The sequence below is a fragment of the Pelobates fuscus genome, chromosome 5 (genome assembly GCF_036172605.1).
Source record: "Pelobates fuscus isolate aPelFus1 chromosome 5, aPelFus1.pri, whole genome shotgun sequence".
Taxonomy (NCBI): Eukaryota; Metazoa; Chordata; class Amphibia; order Anura; family Pelobatidae; genus Pelobates; species Pelobates fuscus.
In genome coordinates, this window is record NC_086321.1 from 365,153,579 (window position 1) to 365,164,557 (window position 10,979).

General features: G+C 39.6%; 1 protein-coding gene across 1 annotated transcript in view; it reads right to left on the reverse strand.

Annotated features, from left to right (window-relative positions):
- The window catches only part of DNAH9 (dynein axonemal heavy chain 9), a 169,762-nt gene that overhangs the window by 157,113 nt on the left and 1,670 nt on the right, over window positions 1-10,979 (reverse strand). The window contains exon 2 of the mRNA XM_063456071.1: window positions 2,036-2,232. Within this exon, the coding sequence (XP_063312141.1) occupies window positions 2,036-2,232 (197 nt within the window). The remainder of the gene's footprint in view (window positions 1-2,035; window positions 2,233-10,979) is intronic.

Here is a 10,979-nt window from a genome sequence, read left to right on the forward strand (position 1 = left end):
GGGCTCTCTTTACAGGAAGTGTTTATGGAAGGCTGTGCAAGTCACATGCAGGGAGGTGTGACTAGGGTTCATAAACAAAGGGATTTAACTCCTAAATGGCAGAGGATTGAGCAGTGAGGCTGCAGGGGCATGTTCTATACACCAAAACTGCTTCATTAAGCTAAAGTTGTTCAGGTGACTATAGTGTCCCTTTAAGAGTTTATTAAGCCTTAAAACATGAGAGGATTACAAATTTGTAAGGAGGTTTTTTGCTTTAAACAGGGCTGAGCAAACTGCGCCCAGTATTACTCCCACTATTCGTAAAAGGATGTTGACACAATCAAAAGGTCAGGGGGTCCAAAAACATCTATAGAATTACTATTGGTGAAAGAGAAACCACATTTATACAATATTTACAGAATCACAAAGTGTTAGAAATGGTATTCAATAAATAAGTACATAAAAGACTGAGGTCGTTTTGGAGAATTAAAAATAAAAGTTGCAAATGTTTGGCCGAAATAGTCAAAATGGGGAGAGAAATACGTTTTAATTTGACTATTTTTGTCTGTTCAATTCCCTTGTGTTAACATCTGAAGTGGTAGAGGTTAACACAGTGAAGGAGTTTAAGCATGCGTGGGATAGGCATAAGGCTATCCTAACTATAAGATAAGGCCAGGGACTAATGAAAGAATTTAGAAAACTGGGCAGACTAGATGGGCCGAATGGTTCTCATCTGCCGTCACATTCTATGGTTTTATGTTTCTTGTCAAAGACTGGCTTCCTCTTTGTAGCATACGAAAATGCTGTTAAAAAAAATCTGCCAATTCTCTGCCATTTAGGAGTTAAATCACTTTGTTAATACAGCCCCAGTCACACCTCCCTGCACGTGACTTGCACAGCCTTCCTGAAAACTAAACTAGATATTTTAGGTTCCTTTATTGCACAGTTTGTTTAATCTAGAAGTTATCTCCTGCTCTGTCAATAGCCTTCTTGATCCCACAGGAGGCTCCTGTGCGTCATTAATGTTCAATTTATAGAGCAGCACTCGCAGCAGATAAAAACTTCTAAAGAAAGTTAACATCAGATTGAAAATAAAACTATTGTTTCCATGTAAGCTGTGTGAGTCACAGCCAGGGGAGGTGTGGCTAAGGCTGTGTAAATAGAAACAAAAGTGATTTAACTCCGTAGTGGTAGAGATTTAAGCAGTAAGACTACAGAGCTAAACTAAACCTGCTTGATTGAGCTAAAATTATTTTGGTACCTACAGTATCCCTTTAATTATACATAAGTTTAAACAAAGAAGGCTCAAACAGTAGAATTTTTCTCACAATTGCTTATTCATGTGGTTATTCACTAAACTGGGAATTTCAGAGAGATCATAAGGGAATCAAGGTCAAAACAACGGAGTTCTAAAAATTCTCCCAACTTCTAGAATTCCCAGGTCAGTGAATAATCTCAGAAGTGAAAAATAAGTAGAAATGCCAATGATTCTCATAGAAACATAGAATGTGACGGCAGATAAGAACCATTCGGCCCATCTAGTCTGCCCAGTTTTCTAAATACTTTCATTAGTCCCTGGCCTTATCTTATAGTTAGGATAGCCTTATGCCTATCCCACGCATGCTTAAACTCCTTTACTGTGTTAACCTCTACCACGTCAGCTGGAAGGCTATTCCATGCATCCACTACCCTCTCAGTAAAGTAATACTTCCTGATATTATATTTAAACCTTTGTCCCTCTAATTTAAGACTATGTCCTCTTGTTGTGGTAGTTTTTCTTCTTTTAAATATAGTCTCCTCCTTTACTGTGTTGATTCCCTTTATGAATTTAAATGTTTCTATCATATCCCCCCTGTCTCGTCTTTCCTCCAAGCTATACATGTTAAGATCCTTTAACCTTTCCATCTCATCTTTCAGTTAAATAATAAGGTCTGCAGAACAATAGTTTTTATTTAATACTTTTCTCAGAGCGGGGCTTTAAGAACAGTGAAAAGCTGGTTCTACGCAAAACTGAAGAAGGTTAAGGAACATCAGATCCTGAATTTTAACTACTTACCATTTCTCGTTTTCATAATCCGCGTACTCCACCTTCTCAGAACCCGCTGGAAGAGGAAGTAGGGTTTTTCCATGAAACTGACCCATCATAACATATATGTTACTTTTTAAATTGTTCACGTGACGCATGACATCTTGGGAGACCACGTGAGGCCAACTCTGATGGTTCTTCTGGTTGGCTAGAACTGGCACCACGACCTACAGAGACAAGTCAAGACCAAAGTAAATGGCAACATATTGAAATTCAACTTTTGATCTGTTTGAAACAAAAACAAATAAATGTTGCCCTGTTGTGGCTCTAGTAGCCAAAGAGTGAGTCCTTCTATCTCCAGTTCCTGATTACTAATTTTGTCAGCTTTCTATATACCTGATCTCTGGTATCCTTTGACCTAGGCTTGTTATAACATTTATCCGTATCTCTCCTGTCTTTGACATCAGCATTCTCCCTTACTTCTCTACCGTTAGCGCGGCCACTCTAAGGACCGGTATACGGATTGTCTGTTCATTGTGTTATAGCATTCCAAGCTCGACACCCTCCTATACAGGAACACCTAGGAAGTATGTGATCATCCAATAATCAGGTACGGAATTTATAAATATATCCACTCAAAGATTAAAAAGCAACTTGCACTTGACACTCTGCAAATATCAGATCCTAAACAATCCGACAGTTTAGTTCATGAAGTCAACAGTATTTTCTCAAATTTAAGATCCTGATAATTTTAAACATGCATTATTTTTTGGATAGAATTAATTCCCTAAACATCGAATTGTAAATAAAAAAGAAAAACTACATTAAACAGCGAGCTAGCCTAGTTGTAGCTATGGTCAATTTGAGAGAATGTTGTACAATCTGCTATTGATGGCTCAATGTTCTATATTCTAACGTACTGTTCAGCATTTAGTAAATGTACTCCAAAGACTCTGCTTCGTGTTTGGTGTCATGAAAGCTGCGCGTAGGTTTTCACAATTGACTTGCAGAACACATATTAATGTTCTCAAGTAAGATGTGGGCAAACAGTCATTACACCCCATTATCTAATATTCTTTAATGTCTCTGAATCTGCAAAGCTCCCAGAGCAGTTACTATAATTGCCTGCCAGCAGACAGTGGAGTATAGGAATCGGAGACCTTTAATTGCAAAATACATATCACAAAACAAATAAATATGGTACAAATACTGTTGCATCTCTCTAAGGAAACTGATTTCGATTCACTTCGTCACACAGTTCCATTAAAAGGAGCTCATCTAATCTTTGCCCAATCATCATTCATTTCTGCTCGTTCTCTTCCAGCAACAAAAGTCTGCAAAAGCAGTTCGTTACACAGTGAAATAAATAAAATATAAAAATTGTAGGTTTCACTGATGTACTCATACACAGAACTAGAGTGACACCTAGTGGCCATCCAGAAGTGAACATTTCATTAAAAAAATTATGGCATCAGTCAGCCCCCAGTATTTTAGCTACATTATTTAGACTTTTTTTTTTTAGAGTTGAAAGCAATGGACAAACCAATGGTATCAGGATAGTGACGCCTCCTCTGTACTAGAACAAACCTACGTGATTAGGAAAATAAAGCACATGTATATTCTTATTATAGATAGCAGGCAATAAAATAATTATTAATGTCTATGGTAGTGATAAAAAGCATTGCAATTACAAGCTACTTAAACCTCGCCTGTACCCATCACTGTTAAATAAACTGCACCAGCCTGTTTACCCGGCACAGCAATGCACTGCTGGAACATTTAGACTAGCTAACGTGCAGATATAACCTATCTATACCTCAACACTAGTCTGAATAACCACCCACACCCCGCTTACAGCATTTTCTTGTAAATAAGAATACCACTATGCAAGGCAGCACTGTAACTACATTGTAAAAGAGAATCTAAAATTATAAAAATGTGCATATTTAAATATCAGCTAATGTGGTTCATTGAAGCTTATACTGCATGCGGTTACTCCCCTACAAGACTCAATAAGCCTGCTTATAAAGCCTACACAAATTGTACACCAGCTTAGTATCCTAAAAATGTGGACAACTATGTGGACAACTAAAAAAACCTGTAAAAAGGGGTATATGTAAACTGATAGCAGCCACAGTATGGATCGTATCAGCTGATTAGGCATTTCAGTTCGTCCTATGTGACGTGTGAAACCGATTCTGGGGATAAACTATTTCTCTCATACACTCCTGGCTGGTCCCTATAGACCAGAATGGGACAGTGGCAAAACTACCAGGGTAGCAAAGGTGTTTTTTGTGACTGTGTCCTGGAGTTCCACCCGTCCAGGTGGGGCCCATGCCATGCAAGTGCCCCCTTGCAAAATCATTATTTAGTATATTGCTATGCATTTAGTATTATGTTCAAGCGCTCAAAGAATGAGTCGGTTAGTGTGGCAGCACTCTGACTCCTTGCATAAGCGCTGGACAGGAAGGGCATTTACGTGGACTGCACCCACCAGAGGTCTCTTAAATAATAATAAATAATATTAGATCTTAAATAGCATACAAACCCCACAATCCACTCCCAACCCTCCACTGTGAAAATGAACGCTAGCACGCAGTACGTGAGGGGGATTGGACGCTCGAGAGACTGTGGGACAATTTTCATGATATCCAGAATACCGGTATCCGGATGTTTGTTGATTTGTTTGAAGTGAAGTCTGAGCGATCTTAATCCAGCCTGCATAAGTCTGCGGAATATTTTATCAATAAAATGTATTTTATATTGACGGCCGCCCAATTGTTTTTACCCTATTGGAATCTGCAAGAAGTCCACTCCCTGGAGACACTGTGTAACAGTGAATATGCGAGGATAGCCTGAGCAGTTTCTTTACCTGCTCTGTGTTTGTGAGTGTATATCACATTTTCTTAATATTCATAAGTACCAAACAGTATTATACTATTGTATTTTTTGTCTCCTTTTTTTTTTAGATGTGGAGAACCAAGTTACCCTTATCAATTTTGGTTTGTATGCTTAATTAATCAGATTGATTCACAAACTAGCACTTATCAATCAAAAAATTGTTTTTGCACTTTAATATATTGTGTAATTAATAGTGCATATGATATATGTCACAGTATTGGTTATTTAGCACATTTTGCACTTCAGCACTTTTATGAGTGTTGTGTTTTGCACAAGTTTGTGAATGCACAGTTATTTAAAGGCACAGCGCACTTTATGTTTGAATCATTTGTATCTTAGTGTTTTATGAGCTTTTACACTTACAAGGTGCTGCTACTATTTATTATATATAATTTTTAGTCACTTAAAATACATTGCGCCATTCTAGCTTGTTACCTGGTTGTATAATACTTTGGTATCTAACTATCGCCCGATATCATTGCTCCCGGTATTGTCAAAAATCTTGGAAAAATGCGTCCACACGCAACTATGTGAATATTATCAACGATCAAATTATCTGACCTCTGATCAATCAGGCTTATGTCCAAATCACTCAACTTCAACTGCCCTCTTAAAAGTTTGCAGTGACATACAAATTGGCATGGAAAAAGGAGACTTAACTGGAGCTATTTTTCTTGATTTTGCCAAGGCCTTTGACACAGTAGACCATGGCATTCTTTTGCAAAAACGTAAAAACTCGTTGTTGATCGTCCGCTAACCTGGTTTTGATTGTATGTTTCAGACCTATTGCAATATGTGGCCATTTCTGATAGCGCTTCCCCTGCTATTCACATTATTTATAAATGATCTGCCTAACGTCTGCAAATCCTCAACTGTACACATGTATGCAAACGACACTGCAATGTACGCTAGTAAACCCAAGCTGTGCTCCAAAACCAATTCACAGAGGTAGAAACGTGGATAGCGGATAACAAACTCTTCCTAAACACTGACAAAACTGTTACAATGATCTTTGGAACAAAGAATTACATAGACTACAAAATCAGCAACTGTGTATCAGAACAAATGCAAATAGCAGGTATGTTGCTAGACCCCAATCTATCCTTTGGCCTTCACATTGAAAAAAATCTCTTCAAAACTTTACCCCAAACTAGGTTACCTGTACAGAAACAAATACTGCCTAAACCCTACAGTAAGGAAACATGGATAGTGCAACAAATGCTAATGCTGGTCATTGATTATGGGGATGTAGTGTATGCACCCGCATCACAATACCACCTTGATAAACTTAATAAGTTATACAATTAATTCTGCCACTTTGTAATAGAATATAATTACTTTACCCACCACTGTGACATGTTAAAAGAGCTAAACTGACTTTCGCTGGAATCCCGACACACTCTTCATCTTTCCAGCCTTGTGCATAAGAGCATTTCTGGGAAGCTCCCACCCTACCTGAGTAGAATGCTCTCCCCGGCTGTTCCCACCTCCTATAACCTCCGATCCAGTACTAGCACAATATTTAGCATACCGCAATACAAAAATAAAGTGGCTCAATCGTCATTTTCCTACAGAGCCCCGCAATTATGGAATAACCTCAGGGACACAGTCAAACCTTCATTCAATCTAACATCTTTTAAGAGATCTGTGGCAATATACCTCAATACAGAATGCACCTGTCATGGTTGAATATAAAAATATAATAATAACTTGTTATGTATTAAATTTGTATATTTGTGTGTGTAATTTTATATATATATACACATACATATACATACAATTTATATATATATATATATATATTTTATATATATATATATATATATATATATATATATATACACACACATACACACATACATATACACACACACACACAGTGGGACCTCGGTTAACAAATTTAATGTGTTCTCCGGGACGTTTCTTATTGCGAAAAATTTGTAAACCGAAACGCGGTGTCCCATAGGAATGCATTGAAAACTAATCTGTTCTGGAGGTCAGAAAAAAGTCAAAATGAGCTGGCATGGAAACCAACCCACAATGCAGAACACACAATAAAAGGCATGAAAACGTCGAAGCTCAGCTCCCTACCTTTCCACAGCTTGAGAAATGCACCAAAAAGTCCCAAAACAACTGCAAACAATTTCCAGAATTGCTCCAAAACTCGATGCAAAAGCCGCTCAAACATCTCCACACTCTACGCCACGTGCTACCTACAGGCTACGGGATGCAGGGAGCGTTGCTAGAAACCTCCCAGGTGCAATGCATCCTGGGGAAACTTGCTTTGTATTGCAATTTTTTTTTGTAAACCGAGGCATTATTTTCAATGGATTTTCATTTGTAAACTGAAAATTATGTTAATCGAGGCGTTTGTAAACCGAGGTCCCACTGTATGCATGTATGTATGAGAGAGAGAGATTGTATATTATTTAATATTGTATCCTATTGTATCAATGCAATGTTTTGTGGACCCAGGACACAAATCATTTCTATGAGGAGATGCTGATTTGCCAGGGTGGTGTTTTGGTGAGCATGCACAAGAGCCTCCCAATGCTTTTCTCATGGGAAGTCACTGGATTGGCTGAGATGATCAGTTCTGGTGACCTCAAACAAGGAGGCGGAGCAAGGGCAGAACCAGCCACAAAAAATCTGCAAGCCGCTGAAAAAATGTGAGTTTTACACTTTTTTTAAACCAGGGACGAGGGGGGCCAGGATCCTAAACTGCGGTTGCAAAATACACAGTTCAATACATTTGTATTACTGGCAGTATAGTGTTCCTTTAATGATACCATTACACACACACACACACACACTCAGCCAATCCACCATACAATCTTATCCCACACCGCCAACCACCACACTCACACTCAGCCACCGCATACATCCCATTAAGGTGCATTGCTTATTTGGGAGCAACAAGCGGAGACCCATCTTTTATTTTAATGCCAGGGCCGAGAGTTTCCCGGTTATGCCCCTAACTGGAGCATTCATTTCTAGTAAGGGAGGGATATATCGGAAACTGCAGCCAGCTTCTCTAAACAGTACATTTATAGGAAACTTTGATAATATTTTTCTTTATTTAATTTTTGCATTATTTTAATGCGTCATCTATATAAAACATAGGGGACCATTTTCACCATAGTTCTTTCTTTCCAAAGAAACACCCAGGGCTAGACTTGACTCTATATTGTTAAACAATTAATAGAAATATTTAAAGAAGATTCTAAATTTTGCGTCAAACCACAGGATGTCACTCAGAGGGTTCTGTATGAAGACAACAAGTTCTTCGAATGGAGCAATCACCGTGGAAACCAGCTAAATGTCTCTGTTAATTGCTTTAGCGTCAGTTACAGCTTACACACTACACAGCACCATGAAAGTGTCACAGGGGTGAACAAAGCAATGGAAAAAAAAAAGTCATTAGTCTCTGTGGGAGAGGAGATGGGTTAAAGACTAACTGAATGCATTGACACAGTCACCATGACAGCAAAACACGCTGACAAAAAAAAAAACTAACTAAGCTGCCAAAAAAGAAATCAGTCCGAGGAAGCTTGTTTGTTTGTGGCATGGAATTCACAGGTAATACAGATATTTTTAAAGACAAGTCATTACTGGTACAAAATATCATACCTAACATTTATATAAAGAACCTGTGCTACAAATTGGAACCACACAATATATAATAGAATGTTGTGTGTCATATACAATGGTGCGTCACAAGAGCACAGGGTGGAGCAGTTTAACAGGAGGGGGGGGGGGGGGGGGAAGGAATAAGAGTGATGCCCTCGACCCTTCAGAGAAACAGGAGATGCTCTGGCCTGTTACTCCAACTAGCACCCAAGTTTCCAAGAGGCTGAGAATAATGGGAGTTTATTTTCCCCTGCACCTACACTAAGCACCGCATATTAGATTTAAATAAAAACAACAACAACAAAAAACTTGTTCTGCAAACCTGGTGATTGCCAGGGTCACGCAGTTTAGCTCACATTCTAACAAGGTGAATTTCAAACGCAAGGCCAAAATAGTTTAACTGAACACAGAACTGACTTGAAGAATTTTTCCAAATTGGCAAACCTGGCCTAAATTGGGGATTTTTTAACAGTTCTCATCTGAGTTAATAAACATGTTAGAAAAGGCATGTCAATCAATCACAGAGAGCTTTTTAATTGTCGAGTGTCACTGGAATAGAGCGGTATTCAGAAAACAATGTTGCCATTAGGGTTGCTGGGAAACAGGGAATCCTGCATTCAAAATGTTGTGCACAGTATTCTAAAGACTGTCAATATTTACTAAAGTCAGAATTGTTGGAAATCCAAAGGGACTTTCAAATTTAAGGTCACAGTAGCCAAACTGGGAAAATTCTCCCAGTCAGCTATTATTCCAGTGACTACTTTGACCTTAAACTTGAAATTCACGACAATTCATCGTGAAAGTGATGTACCCCATGCTGCAATGATGTGCACCATTATAAGCAGCTATATGATGGCACAGAGTCCTTGTGAATGCCACACCAATATAGCAGCTCTATAAACAGGCATCCTATTTTACTTCTTAACCTTTATATAGAGAAGTCATGTATATATGAATATATGAAAAATGCATTTGAACCGAACATAACAAATCATATATAGGACTAGATAGGCTGAACAACAAAATTTTAAAGGGACACTATAGGCACCCAGACCACTTTAGCTCATTGAAGTGGTCTGGGTGCCAGGTCCAGCTAGGGTTAACCCATTTTTTTTTATAAACATAGCAGTTTCAGAGAAACTGCTATGTTTATAAATGGGTTAAGCCTTCCCCCAAATCCTCAAGTGGCTGTCTCATTGACAGCCGCTAGAGGCGCTTGCGTGATTCTCACTGTGAAAATCACAGTGAGAGCACACAAGCGTCCATAGGAAAGCATTGTAAATGCTTTCCTATGCGACCAGCTGAATGCGCGCGCAGCTCTTGCCGCGCATGAGCATTCAGCCGACGGGGCGGAACGGAGGAGGATCAGAGGCAGAGAGCTCCCCGCCCAGCGCTGGAAAAAGGTAAGTTTTACCCCTTTTCCCCTTTCCAGAGCCGGGCGGGAGGGGGACCCTGAGGGTGGGGGCACCCTCAGGGCACTATAGTGCCAGGAAAACAAGTATGTTTTCCTGGCACTATAGTGGTCCTTTAACCCTGAGCAGGTAATTATTGCAGTTTTTAATAAACTGCAACAATTACCTGCTAGGGTTAAATTGATTCTATAGTGCCAGGAAAACAAACCCGTTTTCCTGGCACTATAGGTTCCTGCAGTGCTCCCCCCTCGTGCCCTCCTGCTCCTGTAGTCTCTTGGTGCTGGGTCAGGCTCCACCCACGCTCCTACCCCGCCTCCGTTTTGATTCCGGAAGTCCCTCTAGTGGCTGTTTGACAGCTACTAGAGGAGGAGTTAATCCTCAGAGGTAATTATTGCAGTTTCTCAGAAACTGCAATAAATTACCACTGTAGGGTTGAGGGACTTTGAGCTAAAGTGGTCTGAGTGCCTAGTGTCCCTTTAACTCCTCCTCTAGTGGCTGTCTACCAGATAGCCACTAGAGGGACTTTCGGGTCTTTAGGCAACTTTTGGTCGCCTAACGGACGCTGGACAGCCTCACGCCATGTATGAGGACTTTCAACATCACTGAAATCCCCATAGGAAAGCATTAAATAATGCATGCGCATTAGGTCTCCCTCGCCAGCTGACGTCAGCGGGGGAGGAGTGAAGGCGAACCAAACCCAGCGCCAAGGGACATCGGCGCAGAACCCAGGTAAGTGACAGAAGGGGTTTTTAAGAGAGAGATTAGCAAACTCTTCCCTGATCACGGAAATCTTCTAGAATAGAACCAGATCATCCCATTACTGCTATTAAAATTATGATTTATTCTAAGTCATTTCTCATTTGTGATGACTGTCTGTGCCCCTTGTAGAGTGTGCCATTTGTCAGCCTGGTGGGGGGCACATTTAAAAGTATGTTTTATCCATTAATTGCACGGCACCATGGCAGTAACACCTTGAATGAATTATGGGTGCTAGATCCACTATGTTTTCATAAACACATTACATCGTCAAG